This window comes from Rhineura floridana, chromosome 2, assembly GCF_030035675.1.
Source record: "Rhineura floridana isolate rRhiFlo1 chromosome 2, rRhiFlo1.hap2, whole genome shotgun sequence".
Classification (NCBI taxonomy): domain Eukaryota; kingdom Metazoa; phylum Chordata; class Lepidosauria; order Squamata; family Rhineuridae; genus Rhineura; species Rhineura floridana.
The window spans coordinates 94,688,515-94,714,569 of record NC_084481.1 but is presented as its reverse complement, the minus strand read 5'-3'; the positions used below and the strand labels follow the sequence as shown (position 1 = coordinate 94,714,569).

At 45.2% G+C, this 26,055-nt stretch overlaps 1 protein-coding gene across 11 annotated transcripts in view; it reads left to right on the top strand.

Moving 5' to 3' along the window:
* Positions 1 to 26,055, top strand: part of SPTB (spectrin beta, erythrocytic) — a 167,540-nt gene that overhangs the window by 104,392 nt on the left and 37,093 nt on the right. For all 11 annotated transcript variants that reach the window (XM_061609475.1, XM_061609477.1, XM_061609476.1 and 8 more), the window contains 10 exons: positions 288 to 438; positions 2,916 to 3,786; positions 4,680 to 4,817; positions 4,931 to 5,687; positions 5,822 to 6,024; positions 7,914 to 8,004; positions 9,921 to 10,067; positions 10,369 to 10,632; positions 13,190 to 13,405; positions 13,657 to 13,746. In XM_061609475.1, the coding sequence (XP_061465459.1) occupies positions 288 to 438; positions 2,916 to 3,786; positions 4,680 to 4,817; positions 4,931 to 5,687; positions 5,822 to 6,024; positions 7,914 to 8,004; positions 9,921 to 10,067; positions 10,369 to 10,632; positions 13,190 to 13,405; positions 13,657 to 13,746 (2,928 nt within the window). The remainder of the gene's footprint in view (positions 1 to 287; positions 439 to 2,915; positions 3,787 to 4,679; positions 4,818 to 4,930; positions 5,688 to 5,821; positions 6,025 to 7,913; positions 8,005 to 9,920; positions 10,068 to 10,368; positions 10,633 to 13,189; positions 13,406 to 13,656; positions 13,747 to 26,055) is intronic.

Below are 26,055 nucleotides of genomic sequence, written 5' to 3'. Positions count from 1 at the left end.
TGCTTGAAACACCGTCTAACTTCTTGCAAACAAATCAAAATGAATGCCCAATAAACAGCTGATGTCTGATCTCCCTGTAAATTTTATGCAAACAAATCAGGATAGATGCTAAATAAACATCATCAGCTGCTGTTCTGCTTACATTCAATTCATTCTGAAGCTGCTCTTCTTGAAAACAAAAATCAACTGGCATCAGGCTCCACTGCAAGTGGGTGTGCATATTGTGTTGTTGACCCCTTAGCATAGAGAGAGAGAGAGGGTACATTTCTTCCTTTCTGTTTCTCTAGGTAAAACTCGCATCACGTGAATGTGGGAAGCACTTGCTGGAAGTGGAAGACCTTCTTCAGAAGCATAAGTTGATGGAGGCAGACATGGCCATCCAGGCTGAGAAGATCCGTGCTGTCAATGCAGCTGCCCTTAGATTTGCCAACGGAGATGGTAGGTGTTTCTTTTCCCAGAAGAATGTTATTCCTTTGCCCGATGTCTATGAATGAGTGACTGAATGATAATTTTTAAGTTGGAGAAGGAACGAGGCAAGACCACAGGTATCCTTGCCTCTAGCTTTTTTAAAAAATAGTTTAAAGCTAATGCCTCTGCCCTCTTGAACCACCTTGGTACTCTGAACTGACTGCATGTGGTCCAAGGTGCACAAGTGAATTCATCATTAGGGCCAGTAAGTTCAACTGGGATTTGTAGCACTTGTTGCCTTCAGAACTACAGAGTGCTGGGCTTATGGGCTGGCTACCCTTTGGCTTCTAGTTGGTGTGATAGTGGACACAGGGAGTGAGAGGTGGAGTCCAGATCATATTGAGGGCTTTTCCAGATGATGATGATGATTTTTAGTGCAGTAATTGCCCAGCTGTTGCTCATTTGTTGTACAGCATCCTGTTGTTTTACGTCAAAGGTGTGCTTCTAATTGGAGAACGTTACAAATGTAAATATATTGTGTGTGGCAGAAATGCAGTGCTCCTCTCTACTGGTGGGCTATTGGGGGCTGCAATGTGGTTATGTGCCAATAGGAACTTTTTGGATATATTGTGACTAGGGATGGAGGAGAAATTTGGTTCAGTTCGCATTTAAAAGAGAACCTACCCAGTTTATCTGAAGGAACGCCTCCAGTATCACCAATTATGCCGCCAGACAAGATCAGCCACACAAGACCTTCTCTCGGTCCCACCAGTCAAAACAGCTAGGCTGGTGCGGACCAGAGAGAGGGCATTCTCGATTGTGGCCCCCACCCTTTGGAATTCCCTTCCTTTCGACCTTCGACATGCCTCCTCCCTGATGGGTTTTCGCCGAGCCTTAAAGACCTGGCTATTCAGGCAGGCCTATAGGATTGCTGGGGTGGATTAGTTTTTATGATGTATTAATTGAAGGCTGGTTTTAGATTAACTGATGAGTATGGCTTTTTGATTTGTATATTGTATTTTACTATGCTATTGTACGTCGCCTAGAGTGTCTGTTAATTCGGACAGATAGGCGACTCACAAATAAAATTTTATTATTATTATTATTATTTGTACTTTCTGAAACAATATGAGAACTGAAGGACAGCCAACCTTCTCCAAATTTTGCAGTGTGGTTCTCCACCAGCCAAGTAATGTGTACAAAAATGAATATAAGAGTGGAAATACACACCCACATTGCATTGGGGAACATTGCTTTCTAAAGATGTGTTTAATAGGCAATGCTACATATAAAGATATGTTTATTAGGAGAAATTCACACTAAAATGCTGATGAATTGTCTGGAGGACTTTAAAAAAATCACAAATGGATGTGGAAATGTGGAGAACTGAACTTAAGTTTGAAAAAATGAGAAAATGAGAGAAATTGAAAGGTTCACCCATCTCTATTTGTGGCTTTGCTATGAAGAATGACACAGCTGTTACCCTCCTATGTTTATGTGCCATTTGATATTACAGTAGGGCCCCACTCGTATGGTGGGTTATGTTCCGGACCCCTGCTGAAAAGCGAAAAGCGCCGAAAAGCGGAACTCATTGAATAGAATGGTGCGCGACACCTGAAAACCACCGTAAAAGCGGAACAAGCACCATAAGAGTGGGGCTTTAGTCTAATTGCGTCTAATTGAGACTGCTGCATTAGCGAAGCGCCGTAAAGCAAAACGCTGTAAAGCAGGGCCCTACTGTATTGATTTATACCTTTTCTCCAAGGAGCTCAAGGTGGCATACATGGTTCTCCCTTTCCTCATTTAATCCCCACAACAACCCTGTGAGGTAGGTTAGTCTGAGAGGCAGTGATTGGCCCAAGGTTACCCGATGAGCTTCATGGCTGAATGCGGATTCAAACCCTGGTCTCCCAGGTCCTAGTCCAATACTCTAAAGCAGCCTTTCCCAACCAGTGTGCCTCCAGATGTTGTTGGACCACAACTCCCATCAGCCTCAGCCAGCATTGCCAATGGTCGGGAAAGATGGGAATTGTGGTCCAACAATGTCTGGAGGCACACTGGTTGGGAAAGGCTGCTCTACCCGCCACATTGGCTCTCTTTTTAAAAGCCCACTTTAATTTTGTTTAACTATTTTGAGTCTGTCTGCTATGTATCTAAAGTTTGGGAGCACTCATGCAGCCTATTTTTTAAAAAGCCACCTTCTCCCCTCAAACCAGGGTTCCACCATTTTGTGCAATATTTCCTTTTTGTTTGTTTGTTTGTTTCCTTTTTATTGTTTGACTAGTGAGCATCGTCTCCTCCAGCACTATAAAGCACATCTTCTCTTATTTTTCTAGAATCAATAAAAAAGTGGGAAGCAACTGTAGTCATCCCCCACCTATTATGTGCACTGTGCCTATCATTTTTTAAATTCACCTGGAAATGCCCTGAAAGTTGCTTTTCCTTTTCCCTTCTGTCTTTATGCATCTCTGTTAACAGTAGCTTTCTGTCCACTCATGGTTGTACAGGTTATCGGCCATGTGACCCAAAGGTGATACAAGATCGAGTGAACCACCTGCAGCTGTGCCATCAAGAGCTGACGGCTTTGGCTGCAGAGAGGAAAGCTCGCCTGGAGCAGTCCAAGCGCCTCTGGAAATTCTTTTGGGAACTGGATGAAGCTGAAAGCTGGATCAAAGAGAAGGAGCAGATCTATTCCTCCCTGGATTATGGGAAAGACCTGACCAGCATTCTCATATTGCAGAGGAAGCACAAAGCTTTTGAGGATGAGCTGCGTGGCCTGGGAACCCACCTACAGCAGACCATCAAAGAGGGAGAAACTATGATTGCTCAGAAGCATTTTGGAGCACCCAAAATCTGTAGTAGGATTGAGGAAGTGAAAGCCCTCTGGGCCCAGCTGCAAGAACTGGCAGCTTTCCGCAAGAAAAACTTGCAGGATGCTGAGAGTTTCTTCCAATTCCAGGTAGATGCAGATGATTTGATGGCCTGGCTACAGGATGCTAGTCGTCTGGTGTCCAGTGAGGATGTGGGGCATGATGAATATTCCACTCTAGCCCTGGTAAAAAAGCACAGGGACCTTTTAGATGAAGTAGCAGACAACAAGAGAGTTATAGACAACCTGAACAGGCAGGCACAGAACTTCCCCGCTGAGTTCCGGGATGATCCAGGATTTGAGAACAGACTGAAGGCCATCCAGGCAATGTACAATGAGGTTGTGTCCCTAGCAGCTCTACGCAGACAGAAGCTGCAGGATGCCTTGGATCTCTACACAGTTTTCAGTGAGACTGATGCATGTGAGCTTTGGATGAGTGAGAAAGAGAAGTGGTTGGAACAAATGGAGATTCCTGATACCTTGGAGGATTTGGATGTTGTGCAGCACAGGTAAATGAGTGAGATTGTTCCTTGGCTGTATCTGTTGATGTCTGGAACATTTATTTCAAATTAAACAGATTAAGAGTATGGAGGGAGTGTCTCACACATAACTGGGACAATAAAGTAGCATCTTAACTGCAGTACCTTAAAGGCTAACCATTTTTATTGTGGCACACGTTTTTGTGGGTTACAGTCCACTTTGGGAAGACCTGGCAAATGTGAGATCTTGTGCATGAAATGAAGGGCTTAATTCAAGGTTCATTGTGTGTGTCCTACCTCTTAGCAGCCTAATAATCCACTCTAGCCCTGGTAAAAAAGCATAGGGACATTTTAGATGAGGTAGCAGGCATCCCCATATTGCGTCACAACTTTAAGATTGGCAGGAAGCAAGCTTACCACGTATGCACAGACTCAGAACCACATGGTCTTGCAGAGAGGCATTTTGAGTGGTTCTTCCTTACTCTGGAATTCCATTCCCCTGGTGATTCGCAACTCTAGGGGCGATATTCAACTGAATAGTTGGTGCTAGCACAAGGGGACTTCCCCTCCTCTCGTGCCCTGTGCCATCCGCAAATCTGCTCCGGAGGATTGGGGGGGTGAACCCAGTATAGGATTAGAGGGCAGATGGGGGGAGGAGAGGTTGAGAATGTTCTGTTGCGCAAGGAGAAATCCTTGCACTGATGGAGCATTCTCCTTAGCGCTACATTGAGTACAACCTAGGTATCTTCCAAAAATGTCTTGAGACCTTATAATTCAGGTTATGTTTTGGAGGCCAGATAAGATGGAACAGGACAAGATAGGGGTATGCAATGTAAGTAGAACTTTAGAGGTTATCAACTGTGCATCCTTGGGATGTGGTGGATTTTAAACTGAATTAATTAATTTATTGTGCTTGATTCCAGGTTTGATATTCTGGAGCAGGAAATGAACAATCTGGCTTCTCAGATTGAAGGGGTTAATCGAGCTGCCTTTGGCCTAATAGAAAGTGGGCATCCACGCAGTGTGAGTGTGAGACAGTGCCAACAGCATCTGAATGCCAGGTAAGAGCCTCTTCACGGTATCAAAACAGATGCATTAAGTGAAGAAGTAACAAAAGAAACAATCTCTACTGCATCAATTCTATGATTTTATTTTTTTGCTCTGTCTCTTTTAGATGGAAGGTCTTCCAGGAGATGGTGGCTCAGAGGCGGAAAGCTGTGGACTTTGCCCTTAGCCTCCACAATTACTGTGTGGATTGTGAGGAGACAAGGAAATGGATCCTAGAAAAAACCAAAGTAATTGAATCTACACAGGACCTTGGCAAAAACCTTGCAGGCATGATTGCCATGCAGAGGAAGTTGTATGGCATTGAACGTGACCTAGCAGCCATCCAAGCCCGGCTTGCATCCCTACAGCAGGAAGCACACCGGCTAGCTGAAGAACACCCTGATCTAGCCGATGACATCTACAGTCGACTGACAGCTGTCACTGGAGTCTGGCTGGACCTGCAGAACACACTGCAGAGCCAGGAGGCCTCCCTCGGAGAAGCCAGCAAATTGCACAAATTTTTGCAGGACTTAGATGACTTCCAGGCATGGCTCTTCAAGGCCCAAAAGGCTGTTGCTTCCGAAGAGGTGCCCAACTCCCTGGTAGAAGCTGAGCACCACGTGCAGCAGCATGCTGCTATTAAGGAAGAAATTGATCAACACAGGGATGATTACCACAATGTCAAGGAGATAGGAGACAGAGTAACCCAAGATCAGACAGATGTAGAGTATCAGCAGCTGGAGCAGCGGCTTCAGGGGATGAATACAGGTTGGAGTGCCTTATGTAAAATGTGGGATAGCAGGGAGAAATTCCTCAACAAGTGTCTTGGCTTCCAGGAATTTCTTAAAGATACAAAGCAAGCGGAAATTATCCTTACCAATCAGGTATGGCAGATAGGGGGGAAACAGTAATTTTTATATATGTGAAATTAGTGTCTCAAGATTGTATCCTTGTGTGTGAGTGCCTGTGCTGTATTTCTAAGTAACTGACTAGTTTTCGTCTCCAATATCTGCTTTAGGAATATACTCTGGCTCACATCGAGCCCCCAGACACCTTGGAAGGATCAGAGGCAGCGATCCGAAAATTTGAAGATTTCTTTGCTACAATGGAAGCTAATGAGGAAAAAATTACTGGGTTGGTGGGCAGTGGGAACAAGCTGGTGGCTGAAGGAAATATTTATTCTGATAAAATTAAGGAAAAAGTCCAGCTGATTCAAGAGAGGTAATTTCAGTATGATAGTTTCAGTTGAACAGCTCAGGGCCATTGCTTTCACTATAAGATAATGTACTGTACTCTGATGTCACATTGAATGGCACCCAAGAGGGAGAAGAAGCACTGTTCGTGAGAGACAGAAAAAGAGAGAGATTTAGCTATATCTTCAAACAGAATAACACAGTAAGCCAGATTTGTTATCGAGCAATAATGGCCCCAAGCAAGGCATTTTTATGAGGAAATCCAAGAAGACCTTTTATGAACTGCAGCCACCTCTCCAAGCCTTATTACAAAAGGGTTTTTGATATTTTTTCAAAATAACAGAGGTAGAGATTAGTGCAACAGTCTGAACTTGCAGGTGTTGTTGTTGTTTATTAAATTTATATCCCGCCCTTCCTCCCAGTAGGAGCCCAGGGTGGCAAACAAAAACACTAAAAACACTATGAAATCCTAAAAATAGACATTAAAATATATTAAAACATCTTTAAAAACATATTAAAACAAAACATCTTTCTGAAAACATCTTTCAGTTCCAAACTGAAAGCTGCCATTTGTAGAAGAGTAACACAAATGTAGGTAAGGCAGGGATGCAGAAGCCAGTCTACCCATGTATAGTGATGTGCCCTATTTGCTGATACTAGTTATTCTGCATATGACAGCATTCCGCTTTTGGCCTGCTCTTAATGGGGTTACATCTGAAGAATGCAGGTACATAGCTTGGGAGTACTTCTGGATCCACTATTGTCACTTGAGGCTCAAGTGGCCTTGGTGGCAAGAAGTGCCCTCTATCCTCTTCGGCTGGTGGCCCAGCTATGTCCCTATCTGTGAACAGGGATAGCCTGACTTCTGTTGCCTATCCTCTGGTAACCTCTAAGTTAGATTACTGCAATGCATTATACATGGGGCTGCCTTTGAAGACAGTTCGGAAACTGCAGCTGGTGCAGAATTCAGCGCCCAGACTGCTCACCGAGACAAGACGGTTTGAGCACATAACACCAATTCTGGTGCAACTGCACTGGCTACCATTTAGTTTCCAGGCTCAATTCAGAGTGCTGGTTTTGACCTATAAAGCCTTATATGGCTCAGGACCCCAATACCTTAAGGACAGCTTCTCCCTATATGTACCAACCCAGACTCTGCTCTTGGCATCTGAGGCCCTTCTTTGTGTAGTCCCTCCAAAGGAGGTGCAGAGAGTGGCAACATGAAAACAGGCCTTCTTGGTGGTTACCCCCCCCTCCCATTGTGGAATGCTCTCCCCAGGAAGGTATGCCTGGCACTATAATTTCCCATCTTTAGGTGCCTGGCAAAAACATTCCTTTTTCCCCCAGCATTCGGTTCTTAACTTTGGAAGGCTTGTGGAGGGCTTCTGTTGTGTAGCCTTCCTAAGAAGGGTTGCTCCAGTGCCTTATGTACTCTTTTGCTTTTAACTTTTTATATTTAATCTTTTTTTGTTAACTGTAAGTGCGTATGTGTGTAGAAAAGCAACTAACAAATGTAATAAATAAAATAAATTGACCACCTACACACTTGAGTCCCGTTGATATATGATTCTTATTTTCTGTCTCTTTGCTTGAGATAGTAAATAGTTAGGAGCATTGGAAACAGTCCGTATTGGCTGCACCGACTGGTAGTGGCTCTCCAGGATTTCAGACAGCCCTACCTGGAGATGCCAGGGACTGAATCTGGGTCATTCTACAAGCAAAGCAGGTGGTTCTATCACTGAGCTACAGCCCTTCCCTAAAGTGCCATCATAGAAAATCTATTGTGTGCAAGTATTTATACAAATATGGGCACATATAACGGCTGTCTGGGTTGTTGGGAGCAATGTGTTATGATACTACTTAAGCTATTGGAAAATGGTGTCTTTTAACAATAGCATTATTATTTGTCATTTCTAGATCCAGTGCAAATGTGGCAAAATCTCAGGAGGCACTGGTGCTGCTGAAGGACAATCATCACCTACGGAACTTCCTACAGAATTGCCAGGAGGTAAGGTCTCTAGGTCAACTACTACTACTACTACTACCACAAATCTAAGGTATATCTGATTTATCCTTCTTTCCGAGTATAGTTATAACTTTGAATTATTCCAGCAGTAAATACTATTCTCATTTCATCTCACAGTTCCTACAATAGTTATGTTTTTGATCATGGGCTCAGTTAATGAATTACACAATCATGACAGCACACTCTTTTAGTTAGGTAACATGAAGGAAGGAATGAGTGTGGGGGAGGCCCTCTGATTTAAGTTCTTTTATGACCTTTGTTTGGGACAAGATTGTTCAGTCACCCCATTGCAGAGCACATCCTCATTGCTACTAAGGCCTGTAGGGCACAACCAAAGATGTTGAGAACATTTTTGAAAAAATGGAGATATCTTTTGCTCTGGGGTATTCCTGGATGAAACTGAAGAGCTGAAAGAAGTAGACTAATATGAGTTGCTTCTGCAGTTGCTCCATCTGGATAGTTGAGCATTGAACCAGCATGGGCTTGATGTACTAACATGGAGGTGTCCTTAGTAATGAAATGCTGTCAGCTGTGTGAGTTAGTCACATTCCCCTCCATATCCCCTTTTACAGATGAGGCTAAGCAGTCCAGTATGACAATGTCCTTCAATTAGAGAAAGAGAAACAGGTAGCTGCCATTTCAAAAGATACTACATTCTAGTGGGATATATGGGTATTCATCCCCCATAGAACAAATCTTAGCCTGTTCTCTTATTTATTCAATGTTAGGAAGCCTCTTTCTGTAACCCATGGTTAATTTGGCTGATTGGGTGGAGTGGAGGGGCTTATTATACATGAGTAGAGCTGATTTTATAGAATGGGGTTGAGGTTAATGGCCTTAGGGTTTTCTCCAGCCCTATGAGTCTAAGTAGTTAATATGTTTGTTTTTTTAATAATGTTTTTAACCCTTTTTTAAAGATATTTTAAAGGCTTTTTAAAAAAAATGTTTTTAACGTTGTTTTGTTTTAATGTATTTTAAGCAGGGCCGGCTCCAGGAATGCCGGAGCCCTTGGGCATCAGCTTGCCCTGGGCCCCGGCATGTGTGCACGTTCGTGTTTGTGTACTCGCTTGCGCATGCGCACATCCCACCCCCACCTACCTGTCTCCTGTCTTCTACTATTGCCATTAACCAAGATGGCGGCCACGGTTTCCCTAAGGGGCTGAAGCCTCCACCGCCATCTTTGTTGATGGCATGCATGCATGCTATGCTCGCGCATCTTTGCCATCAACTCAGATGGCGGCAGGGGCTTCGGTACCTTAGGGAAACCATGGCTGCCATCTTCGTTAAGGGCAACGGTAAAAGACACCAGACAGGTAAGTGGAGAGACGTGGGGGGGGCGCGGATCACGAAAGAGGAGCAGAGGGACGGCTGAGAGGCCCCCTGTAGCTCCAGGGGCCGTCAGGTCAGTGCCCAACCTGGCCGCCCTTTAGAACCGGCCCTGATTTTAAGGTCTGTTTTTATGATGTTTTAAAGTGTTTTTAGTGCTTCTGTTTGCCGCCCTGGGCTCCTGCTGGGAGGAAGGGCGGGATATAAATCAAATAGTAAATAAATAAATAATAGTTCAGAAAAGCACATGATTAAAAACAATCGTTTTTAAAAGTGGCAGGAGTAAAGGGATGGGCAAGGCGGGGGGGGAGAGAATTACAGTGAGAATACCAGCAAAACACACCGTTCTTCAACCTTGGATTCCTAGATGTTGTTAGACTGCAACTTCCATCATTCCCAACCAGCTTAGCCACTGGTCAGGGATGATGGGAGTTGTAGTCCAACATCTGGAGACCCAGAGTTAAAGAAAAGAATTTGTTTTTATCTTAGAGTACCAGCAGAATGTTATGGGGGTTCTGCAAAAGGCTGTAATCCACCTTCATCACTGAGTAGTTAACTACCTTTGTTTGCAGCTTACTCTCTGGATTGACGAGAAGATGCTCACTGCTCAAGACACATCCTATGATGAAGCACGGAACTTGCACAGCAAATGGTTGAAGCACCAGGCTTTCATGGCAGAACTTGCATCTAACCAAGGGTGGCTAGAGAAGGTAGATGAGGTACGTTCTTGCAAGATTTGGATCAGTATGGCATCTTTCTCAGCTCTTTCCTCCCCTTGTCTTTTATCTTTGTGGCCCTTGATGTTTTGGAGTCCTATCCTGTCCTCATACACCCCCAGTTAGTGTTGTGTTCCCCCAGCCACTAGAGGACTGCATGACTAGAGAGAACGACTCTCCTACCAATCTTGTATTCTTTACTCTGTATTTTCTTGAAGGTAAATAAATAGTCCTGCTCCTTAGCTGCTCCTTTGATTTGACAAGTGCATCTATGTCTTCCCCATCATGTCTCTCTTTTCTCCAGGAAGGGCAGCAGCTGGTGAAGCAGAAGCCCCAGTATGAAGATGTTGTTTGCCAGAGGCTAGTGGAGTTGCACCAGCTTTGGGACAAGCTCCAAGCCACCACAGAGGAGAAAGCTCAGCACTTGTTTGACGCCAACCGCTCTGACCTTTATGCACAGAGCTGTGCTGACCTTGGTGCGTGGATCAGTGAGATGGAGGAGCAGCTGAAATCTGATGTCCGGGGGAAAGATCTCACCAGTGTCAACATTCTACTGAAGAACCTGAAAGTAGGTCACAGAGTGCTTCCGGTTTGTTGCTATGATTCAGTTGCATACTGGCAAATTCAGATTGTGCAATTAAAGTCGATTTGGAAGTCCTGTGCAACAAACCCACTTACCTTGGTAGACTCTTTGCGATAAGGAAAGTGATGGGAAAAGGCACTGAAAAGTGTGGGATAACATGTCAGAATGAATGCCCAATAATTAGCTAAAATTGTCTAACATCCCTGCCAACAAATCAGGATGAATGCCCAATAAACAGGTCATCTGAAGTGCCCACAGTCCTGTTAAATTCTCATTCCCTGCTCAGGTCAACAGCACATGGACACATAGCGTCAGGATACAATCAGCTGCTGCTCTCACCAGGGGATTGATTTGATGTGGTCGTTAGTTTGGCAGTGGTGGTGATGTGGTAAAACATACATGAAATGAGAGGAAACAGTGTCCCCCGAGTCCTCCCCCAACTTCTTTTTTATATTTTCTTAGGTGAAACGAATGAAGTCCTTTGATACCTTAGTGATTTTCCACACCTCTTTTTTTTGGGGGGGGGGAGACAATGAATGTTACTCCTTTGTTTTGGTGGAATCCATATGTCTTTTCCCTCAAGTACTTCTGCTGTGGAAATGTTATATTTTCCAAGCATTTAATCTTAACTGCAGGAATACAACGCTGCCTCCTGCTCCAGTGCACTAGATGCAATACTGAGTACTTCATAGAATACAATTGTGGAAGTGTCACGAGTGCCTACTTCTATATAATCTATTTCTCTTTGCATTACTTCCTGAACCTAAAGATTCAGGTGCAATAATCCCTCTTCACCCTGACACCAATATGTTCACCTTTGCTATTAGAACAGAAGCTTCCCAATTTTCATGAACTCATCATTTTCTCCCCCCTCACAAAAACAAGAAGAAGTACTACTTTCATCCATAATCAGGAGTAAGATATGGCTGACAAGTTGGAGATTTTCTTCAGTCTCAGAGGTGAAGAAAAAGGGTTCTACATTAATTCCTTATTATCTAGAGAATGAAATGGGAAAGGAGAGGCAGTCTGGTGGCCCTGTCAATATGTGACCAAACCCAGAGTATGTGACCTGAAAAGGTACATTTTGATAAAGTGGCTGAGTAAATAGAATAATAGAATCATAGAATAGTAGATTTGGAAGGGGCCTATAAGGCCATCAAGTCCAATCCCCTGCTCAATGCAGGAATCCAAATTAAAGCATTCCCGACAGATGGCTGTCCAGCTGCCTCTGGAATGCCTCCAGTGTCGGAGAGCCCACTACCTCTCTAGGTAATTGGTTCCATTGTCATATGGCTCTAACAGTTAGGAAGTTTTTCCTGATGTCCAGTTGAAATCTGGCTTCCTGCAACTTGAGCTCATTATTCCGTGTCCTGCACTCTGGGATGATCAAGCAGAGATCCCGGCCCTCCTCTGTGTGACGATCAAGCAGAGATCCCGGCCCTCCTCTGTGTGACAACCTTTCATGTACTTGAAGAGTGCTATCATATCTCCCCTCAGTCTTCTCTTCTCCAGGCTAAACATGCCCAGTTCTTTCAGTCTCTCCTCATAGGGCTTGGTTTCCAGTCCCCTGATCAGCCTTCTTGCCCTCCTCTGAACCTGTTCCAGTTTGTCTGCATCCTTCTTGAAGTGCGGAGACCAGAACTGGACGCAGTATTCAAGATGAGGCCTAACCAGTGCTGAATAGAGGGGAACTAATACTTCACACAATTTGGAAACTATACTTCTGTTAATGCAGCCTAATATAGCATTTGCCTTTTTTTTTGCAACCACATTGCACTGTTTGCTCATATTCAGCTTATGATCAACGACAATTCCAAGATCCTTCTCACATGTCGTATTGTTGAGCCAAGTATCCCCCATCTAATAACTCTACATTTGGTTTCTTTTTCCTAAGTGTAGAACTTTGCATTTATCCCTGTTGAATTTCATTCTGTTGTTTTCAGCCCAATGCTCCAGCCTGTCAAAGTCCCTTTGAATTTTGTTTCTGTCTTCCACGGTATTAGCTGTGCCCCCCAATTTCTGCAAATTTGATAAGCATGCTCTGTACCTTTTCATCCAAGTCATTAATAAAAAGGACCGAGCCCTGTGGTACCCAACTCATTACTTCCGCTCAGTTTGAGAAGGAACCATTGATAAGCACTCTTTGAGTATGATTCTGGAGCCAACTGTGGATCCATCTGATAGTTGTTCCATCCAGCCCACATTTAGCTAGCTTGCTAATCAGAATATCATGGGGCACTTTCTCAAAAGCTTTGCTGAAGTTGAGATATATTACGTCCACAGCATTCCCACAGTCTATAAGGGAGGTTACCCGATCAAAAAATTAGATAAGATTAGTTTGACAGGATTTGTTCTTCATAAATCCATGCTGGCTCCTAGTAATCACTGCATTGTTTTCAAGGTGCTTATAGATTGACTGCTTTATAATCAGCTCCAGAGCTTTTCCAGGGATTGATGTTAGGCTGACTGGTCTGTAGTTCCCTGGTTCCTCCTTTTTGCCCTGTTTGAAGATAGGGACAATATAGAGACTCTGTCATTTCAGCGAGTGGATGAGCAAGTAAGTGTGAGGAAGAAAGAGATGGGAGACTTGATGTCTCATGCCCCTCCAGCCAAAGGAGACCTGGATGAAGCAGATGGCAAGCATGAGATCATTGAGAGAAGGTTCCAGGATCTTCTAGAACCACTGGGAAAGAAGAGAAAAGAGCTGGAGGCAGCCAAAGCTAGATACCAGTTGGACCGGGACCTCGCAGATGAACTGGTGAGCTATGCAATCATCTGAATGCACCATTAGCAGACACTTCTAGTCAGTCTTAGTTACAATATCTTATTACTGTGATTTAGAAGGCAAAGGGCTCTCTTCCAGCACAACCAGTCCCCATGGGACACATGGGCAGGCTGCTTCAGTCTATGTTAGATAAACAGAGTAAGGATGTCACTTTTCACCCACTTATATACATATGTAGCCTAAATTTTCCATATCTGCATGTTAGTCATTCTTCTGTATTCCAGCTTTGGGTACAAGAGCGGCTTCCCCTTGCTCAGTCCACTGACCATGGTGCAAACCTTCTGTCAGTACAGTTGCTTAAGAAGAAAAACCAGGTGAGTCTGTCCACCACTGATTGATTGATTGATTGATTGATTGATTGCATTTTGGAAGGAACACATAGGCTGACTGGATGGATTTTGTTTATTTTATGTATATATGTTTATTTTATATATATAATATATGTATATTTTTATATTATTTTAAAGAAATTATTTATAAACCACCTTTCGGGGGCCCAATTGCCTTTGCAAGGTGGGAAAAGCTTCACTATGACTACTTTCTAATTTTGTGTTATGCCACTCCCCCATGACAGCCATTTTGTGACTGGTGCCTTCAGCACTTTCTCAAAATTTGAAATGTGCCCTCTGGTCCAGAAAGGTTGGTGACCCCTTGTGTAATGTGTTCTGAATGGGTGGCCCTTCAAGCATTCTGCTACATTCTACACCAATTAGAGTTTCCAATACATCTTTAAAGGCAGTTTTGTTCTGTATTATACAGCCACAAGAGTGGCTGTATACTATAGCCACTGTGGATTTTTCACATTCCGCAATGTTAAATAGAAAATACCCCTCTTCCCATTCTGATGCTTCCCATAAGCTCATTTCAAAACAAAACCTTACAAAACTTATAGTCCTGAACTCAGAAAAGCTTGCTTAACAACACTCTCAATTTTCATGGCGATACACAAAACAGTCAGAAAGAATTGAGAGTTCAAAGTCTAAAAGAGGGGGGGAACCCAGAGCCCTTTTGGACTTTTTTCTCTCAGAGTTCTCATAATCTGTTGAAATTCATTAACAATCAGCCATGTTCACAGAGTACCTGTAATCCTGTTACTGACCTTGCCCCATACTCTGACCTTCATCTTCTGCAGTTTAAAAGTTAAACAAATGCCTGGCTGATTTTTAATTAATTAAATAAATTTTGGCTGGAACCCTACGATAGTGTTGGGCATGCTCAGTAAGAACCAACTATCAGTCCTCTAAAAGCCAGACTCACAGCTGCTTGTCTTGGCTAATTGGGGTCACGCCCACACCTGACATTGATTTCACTTTAGACAGTCATGGCTTCCCCCAAAGAATCCTGGGAAGTGTAGTTTGTGAAGGGTGCTGAGAGGAGATTCCTATTCCACTTGCAGAGCTCCAGTGGCCAGACTGGTTTAACAGTCAGCCACTCTGATTGAAGGTCTGTGAGGGGAACAGGGTGTCTCCTAGCAACTCTCAGAACCCTTCACTAACTACACTTCCCAGGATTCTTTGGGAGAAGCCATGACTGTCCAAAGTGAAATAAAGGCCTGGTGTGGATGTTGCCAGGGACAGCATTAGTTTAAATTTGGTTGGCAGGCTACATGTGCCTGCTGTAGAATAAAAACGTGAGGGAATGCTGAAAAGCAATGATACTGTTCACAATGTTTTCCTTTTGGAAAGGAAAGGGGCTTCCTCTTTGCCCAGTGCCCACGCACCCACCCAATCTCCTCTCCTCCCCCTTCCCTCCCTGCCCCTCCCCTAGGTCAGTGTTGGACTACGACCTGGGAGACCAGGGTTCGAATCCCCACACAGCAATGAAGCTCACTGTGTGACTGTGGGCCAGTCAGTGCCTCTCAGCCTGTCAGGCCCAGGATGTGACTCAGGAACCAGACCAACGGCTGTAGTTAATTCGTGTTTTATTAGGGTAATGTCCAAACAAAGACTGCGTTTTCTCATGAAGCAATATAGAGATACAGGTCCTGCAGCATTGGGAGAAAGTTGACAGAGCAAGGGACTTCTTCCCGCCTGTTCTTTAAGAAGGGGCCAAACGGGCGCGCAATCTTTCGCTCCTCCTTAACTGCCCCTCAGGTACTGCCCGCCTTCCCCCCCTTCTCTCCTGTCTTTTCAGCTGTCTGCGTGTGCGCGGTGAGGGGGGAAGCATCACCCCCTTCTCTTCTGAAGTTTCCGATTCCAGGATGGGGGGTAGGGGAGGGGCTGATGGTAAACTGCCTCCCCGCTTTTCGGCTGTGAGCAGCCCTCCCTCTTTCCCCTCTTGCTCTGAGCCTGAAAGAGGGGGAGGCGTGAGAATGTCCAGGGAGGGCTCAGGCTCCCCGTTGCTAAGCGACCTTATCACTGGCAGTTCCTCTGTTTCATCTTCGCTCCAAAGGGGGGAAGTTCCTCCCCCTTCCCTCTGCCATCCATCCGAATACTCTTCTCCCAACTCTCCGGGATCCAGCTCCCCGGGATTGGGACCCCAGCTCTGCCTTCCGACACCATCCCCCCTCCCAGGCTGTGCCCCCCTCCCCTTATCTGGCTTGGGACGGTGGGGAAAACGTTGATGGAAAAGTTTTACCAATTCTGGAGCATGCACATCAGCTGCATCTTCCCATGATCTGTCAGCCACCCCATAGCCTTTCCAGTGAATCAAGTACTGCAGCTTGTGGCGTCTGATCCTGGAATCTAAGATCTCCTCAACTTCAAACTCAAGCTGCTCATTTACCAGGAGTGGAGCTCCGGGAGGTTCCTCCGGCCGTAACTCACTGGGAGGGGCGGCTTTCGTTAAGAGGGATCGATGGAACACAGGATGTATTTTAAACGTGTCAGGCAGCTTCAGTCGGTACGCCACGGGATTGATTTGAGTTTCTATTTCGAAAGGACCCACCCTCTTGTCTTGTAATTTTCTACATTTGCCCGGCATCTGGAGGAAGCGGGTGGACAGCCATACCTGGTCTCCCGGTTGAAGGGGGGGGGCTCCTTCCTGTGCAGGTCAGCAACTCGCTTGTACTCGGTTTTGGCTTCGTTTAACTGCTGTTTCAGTGTCTGTTGCGCCGCTTGCAATTCCTTAAGGAAGTTCTCAGCTGCCGGTACCAGCATTCCTTCTGAGCTGCTTGGAAAGACTTTAGGATGGAATCCATAATTAGCGAAGAACGGGGTTTGTTGAGTGCTGGAGTGCAGAGAATTGTTGTAGGCGAACTCTGCAAAATGCAAATATGATACCCAGTCAGTCTGTTGATAGGACACATAACTTCGTAAATATCTTTCCAAAACGGCGTTCAAGCGTTCCGTCTGCCCATCTGTCTGGGGGTGATGGGCGGAGGAGAGTTTTAATTCCGTCTGCAACTGTTTCCCCATTGCTCTCCAAAATTTGGCTGTGAACTGAGTTCCTCGGTCTGAGACTACGCTGTTTGGCAATCCATGCAGCCGGTAGACTTCTTTTATGAATAACTTGGCCGTTTCTTTAGCCTCTAAGGCCCCTGCACAAGGAAGAAAGTGTGCCATTTTGGTAAGTAGATCCACCACTACTAAGATGGCTGTCATTCCTTGGGACTTGGGTAGATCAGTTATAAAATCCATGGATAGGTCCTTCCAGGGTTCGTGTGGGACAGGCAACGGTTGTAACAGTCCTGCTGGTGTCCCTGTTTGTGTTTTTGTCCGCAGACAGACAGAGCAGGACTTTACATAACTCTCAATATCCCGACGCATTTTAGGCCACCAGAAGTCCTTGGCCACGTTCTGAATGGTCTTGTAAATCCCAAAGTGTCCTGCTGTGATGGAATCATGACACTGGCGTAGGATTCTGAGCCTTAATTCCCCTTCTGGCACATATCTGGCGGTTTTGAACCATAACAGTCCATTTCTCCAGTGAAAGGTTACTTCTGAGTCTTGACCTTGTCCCGTCTCCTGCTGATATTTTAGCATGTCTGCATCTTCTTGTTGTGCCTTTTTGAGTTCCTCTTCCCATGAAGGCTGGCATACTCCCAACGTTAATTTCTCTGGCGGGATTACGTACTGAGGCTGGTCCTCGGATTCACTTTCTTTGTATTGTGGCTGTCTGGATAAGGCATCCGCTCTCTGGTTTTTGGCTTGGGCATGGTAAGTAATCTGGAAGTTAAACCTAGTGAAGAACTGGGACCATCTTATCTCTCTCTGGTTCAGCTTTCTGGCGGTTTGGAGGCTTTCAAGATTCTTGTGGTCGGAGCGCACTTCAATTCGATGAGAGGTCCCCTCTAGGTATTGTCTCTAGTTTTCAAAAGAGTCCTTGATGGCCAGCAGCTCCTTCTCCCAAACTGTGTAGTTCTTCTCTGCAGGCTTTAACTTCCAAGAGAAGTACGCACAGGGGTGCAGCTCCTTCCCTTCTTGGTCTAATTGTAGCAGGACCCCCCCGATGGCAAAATCTGAAGCATCTGCTTCCACTACGAAAGGGCGGTTCGGATCAGCAAAGCGCAGAATGGGCTCAGTAGCAAACCTTCTCTTCAGCTCCTCAAAGGCCTCGGTGGCGTTCTCTGTCCATTGAAACTTCTTCTTCCCCCTTAAACAGTCAGTCAGAGGAGCTGTTAATTTGGAAAACCCTGGAATGAACTTTCTGTAATAATTGGCAAACCCCAAAAACCGTTGTACATCCTTTTTGGTGACAGGTTGGCCCCAGTCCAATATGCAGCTTACTTTCCCTGGGTCCATCTCCACGCCTTCCGCTGAGATTCGATATCCAAGGAAGTCTAGAGACTTGAGGTCAAATCCACATTTCTCTAATTTAGCATACAGGTGATTTTCTCTCAGTCTCTTCAACACCGTCTTCACATGCTGGTCGTGGTCTTCCTGGTTCTTTGAGAACACCAGGATATCATCTAAGTAACAGATTACATACGTGTCCAACAAGTCTCTAAACACGTCGTTCATGAATTTTTGAAAAATTCCTGGACTTCCACAAAGCCCGAACGGCATGACCAGGTATTCATACTGTCCGTAAGCGGTCAAGAATCCTGTTTTCCATTCATCTCCCTCCTTCATTCTGATCAGATTGTACGCTCCTCTCAAATCCAACTTCGTGAAGATTTTTGCAGAGCGCAGTCGGTCCAGCAACTCTGAGATCAGGGGCAGTGGGTAGCTTTTGGGGATGGTGATCTGGTTCAATGCGCAATAGTCGTTACAGGGTCTGAGTTCCCCCCCCTTCTTTTTCACAAACAATAGTGGCGCTCCAGCAGGGGATTGTGAGGGGCGTATGAATCCTCGCCTCAGGTTTTTATCCAGGAATTCCTTCAGGGCCTCCCTCTCATTGTCTGTGAGAGAGTAGATTCTCCCTGATGGGATGCTGGCTCCTGGCACTAGGTCAGTCGCACAGTCGTAAGGGCGGTGGGGGGGTAAAGTCTCTGCCTCTTTTTCATCAAACACATCTTTGAATTCTTCATACTTTGGCGGCAGGGTCACTTGCTCGATCTCTTGCACTGCCCCCGCTAAGGTGTTCTTGATTCCTTCAGGTTGACAGTTCTCCTGGCAATACTGTGAGGTGAACCACACCACCGCCTCCTTCCAACTTATTTTGGGTTCATGCTTTGCTAGCCAGGGCATTCCCAGAATCACCTCAAAGTTCGAGAGATCTGACACGTATAGCGAAATGAACTCTTCGTGCCCAGGGATTTGAAGTTTCACTTCCTCCGTGGCTTGTGTCACCCCTCCTGACTTCAGGGGTCTCCCATCGATAGTCTCCACAGCTAGGGGAGCGTCCAGTTTCCACCGGGAAATTCCATGACGCTTGACTAACTTTGCATCAATAAAATTTGTGGAGGCTCCACTGTCAATTAAGGCAGTGGAATTAAACACCACTCCTCTGGAAGTTGTAATCCGAATAGGCAAGACCAACACCCCCTTTGAGGGAGGTTGGATCGTTGGGGGGCCTTTATACAACGCTGCCCCCAGTCCACCGGCCTGCACGTGGACTGGGTGTTCTAGTTTCCCGACGGCTCGGCTTTCCCCCCTTTCAGTCCACAGTCTCTGGCCACATGGCCCGGCTTTGAACAATAAAAGCATAAACATTCCCGGCGGCGTCTTTCCTTTTCTTCTTCCGACAGTCTTGGCCTAGCCCCTCCCTGTCCCTCAGTTGCATTACCTGCCATCCCTGAAGTGGGAAGGGTCTTGTTGCGGGATGCCGAGGCTGAGTATCTCGGGACCTCCTGCTTCCTTTCCAGGCGCCTTCCTTCCATCCGGTGATCTATCTGTAGGCATAGCCGGATGAGCCCTGGTAGGTCAGCGGGGGGGGGAGGTCCTGGCCAACTCATCCAGGATTTCAGCATTTAATCCACTCCGGTACATAAACATCAGGGCGGCGTCATTGTAACCAGTTTCCTGGGACAGAATTTTAAAAGCGTTAGTGTACTCGGAAACAGTCCCTTTAGCTTGCTTCAGAGCGCCTAGTTGCCGTGCTACTGTTTCAGCCCTTTGCGGGTCTTGAAACATCTCGGTCATCTCCTGTATAAATCCTCTGTACCTTCCTAAGACAGTATCCTTTCTCACAAGATACGGAGTCACCCATTTTGCAGCTTCTCCCTCCAGGAGGCTAATCACGAAAGCTACTTTAGCCCCATCGTCTGGAAATTCCGTGTGCCTGACATCCAGATATAACTCACATTGAGCCACGAAGGTTGCCAACTGATCACTTTGTCCCGCGTATTTTGGGGGCAATCCAATGGGAACCTTTACTACGGCAGCTGGAGGGGCTGTTCGCATCTGGTCTATCGTGGCCTTCAAGGTTTGATTATCCGTCTTCAGCGCCTTGACTGCTGCTAGCAGGGCTTGAACATCCGTCTGCAAATCAGCTACCTTAGTCCTCAAGAGTTCCACTTCTTCCATCTCAGAAGTGGGGTTCGTCCCCCCCGCTGCTCCCTTTGACATCTTGTCCCAGTCAAGTGAAGAGAGCGTTGAGGGTGATTTAGGTGGCTCTGTCAAGCTGTCAGGCCCAGGATGTGACTCAGGAACCAGACCAACGGCTGTAGTTAATTCGTGTTTTATTAGGGTAATGTCCAAACAAAGACTGCATTTTCTCATGAAGCAATACAGGGATACAGGTCCTGCGGCATTGGGAGAAAGTTGACAGAGCAAGGGACTTCTTCCCGCCTCTTCTTTAAGAAGGGGCCAAACGGGCGCGCAATCTTTCGCTCCTCCTTAACTGCCCCTCAGGTACTGCCCGCCTTCCCCCCCTTCTCTCCTGTCTTTTCAGCTGTCTGCGTGTGCACGGTGAGGGGGGAAGCATCACCCCCTCCTCTTCTGAAGTTTCCGATTCCAGGATGGGGGATAGGGGAGGGGCTGATGGTAAACTGCCTCCCCGCTTTTCGGCTGTGAGCAGCCCTCCCTCTTTCCCCTCTTGCTCTGAGCCTGAAAGAGGGGGAGGCGTGAGAATGTCCAGGGAGGGCTCAGGCTCCCCGTGGCTAAGCGACCTTATCACTGGCAGTTCCTCTGTTTCGTCTTCGCTCCAAAGGGGGGAAGTTCCTCCCCCTTCCCTCTGCCATCCATCCGAATACTCTTCTCCCAACTCTCCAGGATCCAGCTCCCCGGGATTGGGACCCCAGCTCTGCCTTCCGACACAGCCTCAGAGGAAGGCAATGGTAAAGCCACCTCTGAATACCGTTTACCATGAAAACTCTATTCCTAGGGTCGCCATAAGATAGGCTCGACTTGAAGGCAGTCCATTTCCATTTTCAAACATGATTGCACAGAAATAAATCCCACTGAACTCAAAAAGTATGCAACTGGTCAAACCCACCCTCCCTTCTCCTCCCTCCTGTCCCCTCCCTCTTGCCCCTCCCCTCCCCTCCAATCCTCTCCTTCCCCCTCCCCCTCCTCCACATGGTCAGTTTTACCTATCTTAAGCATGATTGCACAGGAGTAAATACCACTGAACTCAATAAGCATGCAAATGATCAAACCTGTCCTCCCCTGCCCCTTCCTTTGCCCCTCCCCCTTCAATCCCCTCCTCCTCCCTTCCCCTCCCCCTCCCCTCCCTTTCTCCTTCCCTCTCCTTTCCCCTCCCCCTGCTCCTCCCCCATGATCAGTTTACCTATCCTAACCATGATTACATAGGAGTAAATCCCATTGAACTCAATAAGCATGCAAATGATCAGACTTGGCTTTCCCCTCCTTCCTTTCTCCTCTCCCTTCCTACTTCCCTCCCCTCTTCCTTCTTCCTCCTTCCCTGCCCACTCCAGCCCTCCCTCCCTCCCCCCTAGTCAATTTTACCTATCCTAAGCATGATTGGATTTACGAGAGTAAATCCCACTGAACTCAATAAACATGCAAATGATCAAACCTGCCCTTCTCCTCCCCTCCCCCTCCTTCCTGCTCCCCTCCCTCCTTCTCCTCCCCTCCCCATCCTGTGTAGTCAGTTTCACCTATCCTAAGCATGATTGCAGGGGAGTAAATTCCACTGACCTCAGTAAGCATGCAAATGATCAATCCATTCTCAGCAAGCTTGCACAGGATCCCATTTCTTACCTCCTGTATTAAAAAGCAGAGAAATTCACTAATAGGCAAAAAACATTGCGGTTTAAGAAGGTACCTATAGTCCACAGATATTTCTATCAAACTTTAAAGAGCAGGGAAATTGGGCAGATATAGTGAATGCACCAGGGGAGCAAGAGACCTGACCTCTCTGAGATATTGTACTGCCCTACAAATTGGTCAAAATGCAAACACAATTTGGGTTGGTCTTTCACAGTCCAATCCACTTCCTGTGTAACTTGGAAGAATTTGGTAACGTGCCTCTGAGCATATGGTAAGTGGTTGCAACACCTGCAATCAACCCAAATAACAGAAACAGGACATGTGCTGTGCTGGTCTTGTTTTAGCAGGGATGAAGCAACATTATTAAGACAGTTGACATAGTTCAGATAGTCACTTTAAATATGTTTGATTTACTTTGCAATTTTAGTGTAGTTTCCTATAGGAAATCATTTTCTTTTGCTTCTGTTTCTGTGAATATGTGAAGTACATCAACACTTTGCAAAATTTACACTAAAAAAACTCCAAAAATAATTGTGGAATAATTGCACTGACTATTCTGCAGAATAGTCTCCAGTGGACATCAGGAGTGTCTCAGTTTGCACAAGATAAAACAGTGAGAGGTGAAATACTTTCTAGCAAAATTCTAGGTGTGCTCTGTTTTTAATTTACCATGCCCACCTTTCCTTAAGTGAAGTGGTTTAAGCATAGCAGGTTGAAACCATGCATCCTGGGCAGGCTAATTTTGTTTTTTCCAACAGCTAGAGTCATTCCTGAAGTAGCAACGTATTGTAATCAGTCTGATTGTACATCAAACTGCAGTTTCAGATTCAACTGTTAATGCACCCAAAATAGAAATAGAGCATAACCTCCCATTTGAAACACAAAAGGCTGTCTTCATCATTGTATGACACTGACCAATAAAAAGGCTTTGAAATTAATAAAAATAAGTTTGACACAGGTTTCTAGAATGAATAATGAGAGAAATAACATTTTCTATATTAGATTTTCTATAGAAATAGTAACACAGGAATGAAGCAAAGTAAGAAGAACACCAACAAACATACAAAAATGTAATTCTCCATCTTTGAAGATGGCAGGTGTTGCCACCACTCACCATATGCTCAGAGGCACATGTTGCCAAATTCTCCCAAGCTACACAGGAAGTGGATTGGACTGTGAAAGGCCAACCCAAATTGTGTTTGCATTTTGACCAATTTGTAGGGCAGTACAATATCTCAGAGAGGAGGTCAGGCCTCCTGCTCCCCTGGTGCATTCACTATATCTGCCCAATTTCCCTGCTTTTTAAAGTTTGATAGAAATATCTGTGGGCTGTAAGTACCTTCTTAAACTGCAAGGTTTTTTGCCTATTAGTGAATAGAGTTACAGTAATACAGCCTGGGTGTAAATAGTGTCCTTATCACTAAAGCAACGTCTGTTTTCTCCAGGTAGAACCACAGTGAGCAAACATGTAATATGTTCAGCACCATTTATGTGTCTTGACTATAATGAGTGACCATTCAGGAAAATAGATGTGGTGCTGATTCTAAGAACATAAGAAGAGCCTGCTGGATCAGGCCAGTGGCCCATCTAGTCCAGCATCCTGTTCTCACAGTGGCCAACCAGGTGCCTGCGGGAAGCCCGCAAGCAGGACCCGAGTGCAAGAACACTCTCCCCTCCTGAGGCTTCCGGCAACTGGTTTTCAGAAGCATGCTGCCTCTGACTAGGGTGGCACAGCACAGCCATCACGGCTAGTAGCCATTGATAGCCCTGTCCTCCATGAATTTGTCTAATCTTCTTTTAAAGCCGTCCAAGCTGGTGGCCATTACTGCATCTTGTGGGAGCAAATTCCATAGTTTAACTATGCGCTGAGTAAAGAAGTACTTCCTTTTGTCTGTCCTGAATCTTCCAACATTCAGCTTCTTTGAATGTCCACGAGTTCTAGTATTATGAGAGAGGGAGAAGAACTTTTCTCTATCCACTTTCTCAATGCCATGCATAATTTTATACACTTCTATCATGTCTCCTCTGACCCGCCTTTTCTCTAAACTAAAAAGCCCCAAATGCTGCAACCTTTCCTCGTAAGGGAGTCGCTCCATCCCCTTGATCATTCTGGTTGCCCTCTTCTGAACCTTTTCCAACTCTATAATATCCTTTTTGAGATGAGGCGACCAGAACTGTACACAGTATTCCAAATGCGGCCGCACCATAGATTTATACAACGGCATGATGATATCGGCCGTTTTATTTTCAATACCTTTCCTAATTATCGCTAGCATGGAATTTGCCTTTTTCACAGCTGCCGCACACTGGGTCGACATTTTCATCGTGCTGTCCACTACAACCCCGAGGTCTCTCTCCTGGTCGGTCACCGCCAGTTCAGACCCCATGAGCGTATATGTGAAATTAAGATTTTTTGCTCCAATATGCATAATTTTACACTTGTTTATATTGAATTGCATTTGCCATTTTTCTGCCCATTCACTCAGTTTGGAGAGGTCTTTTTGGAGCTCTTCGCAATCCCTTTTTGTTTTAACAACCCTGAACAATTTAGTGTCATCAGCAAACTTGGCCACTTCACTGCTCACTCCTAATTCTAGGTCATTAATGAACAAGTTGAAAAGTACAGGTCCCAATACCGATCCTTGAGGGACTCCACTTTCTACAGCCCTCCATTGGGAGAACTGTCCGTTTATTCCTACTCTCTGCTTTCTGCTTCTTAACCAATTTCTTATCCACAAGAGGACCTCTCCTCTTATTCCATGACTGCTAAGCTTCCTCAGAAGCCTTTGGTGAGGTACCTTGTCAAACGCTTTTTGAAAGTCTAAGTACACTATGTCCACTGATCACCTCTATCTATATGCTTGTTGACACTCTCAAAGAATTCTAATAGGTTACTGAGACAGGACTTTCCCTTGCAGAAGCCATGCTGGCTCTGCTTCAGCAAGGCTTGTTCTTCTATGTGCTTCGTTAATCTAGCTTTAATAATACTTTCTACCAGTTTTCCAGGGACAGAAGTTAAGCTAACTGGCCTGTAATTTCCGGGATCCCCTCTGGATCCCTTTTTGAAGATTGGCGTTACATTTGCCACTTTCCAGTCCTCAGGCACGGAGGAGGACCCAAGGGACAAGTTACATATTTTAGTTTACCTTTAGATTCTAGAATTATGAGAAATGCAAAAAAGGTCAGCCATATCTTTTATTGGCTTGTGTATCAGAAATAGGCATGTTCTGAACTGTAAGACAGTAAATGTTGCTTGCCTTATTAACTTTGTTATTCTCAACCCATAGGTAGTATTCACCACTAGTCCTACTCAGAGTAGGCCAATTGAAGTTAACAGACATCACTAACTTAGGTTCATTAATTTTAGTGGGTTTACTCTGAGCAGGACTTAGTTGACTACAACCCCATGTGTTATAAATAATCTGTGTGTTGAGAGAGACTTCTGTGCATGGATGAGCTCATTATGGGCCCTTCCAGATATCCTTTTTATTGTAAATTCATGAAGATTTGTGCTGCTGATCGTACTGAATTATATACGATCTTGCTTTCAATACTGTTTGTGCCTGCAAGAGTTTCAGGGTGCACAAACTATTTCGTTTACAGTCAGGGCATGTCCCATACCTTCCTTATGAAATTCTGTTACTTTTCATGCCACAAATAATGAATCTAAGTTAGTCATGTCCAGTGCTTGGAAAAGTTACTTTTTTGAACTACAACTCCCATCAGCCCCAGCCAGCATGGCCACTAGATTGGGTTGATGGGAGTTGTAGTTCAAAAAAGTAACTTTTCCAGGCTCTGCGTCATGTCTATTAACTTCAGTGGGTCTGCTACTCTGAGTAGGACTAGCACTGAATATCATCCAATAATAATAATGGGTTGTATTCAACTAAGTCCTAGTCAGAGTAGACCCATTGAGATTAATGAATCTAACTTAGTCATGTCTGTTAACGTCAGTTGGTCTACTGTGAGTAGTTCTAGAATTAAATACCACCCAATAATAATGTTAATTATAATAATTAGGTTGCAGCATTTGGGGCTTTTTAGTTTAGAGAAAAGGCAAGTCAAAGGTGATGACGGAAATGTAAAAAATTATGCATGGCATGGAAAAAGTGGATCGAGAAAAGCTTT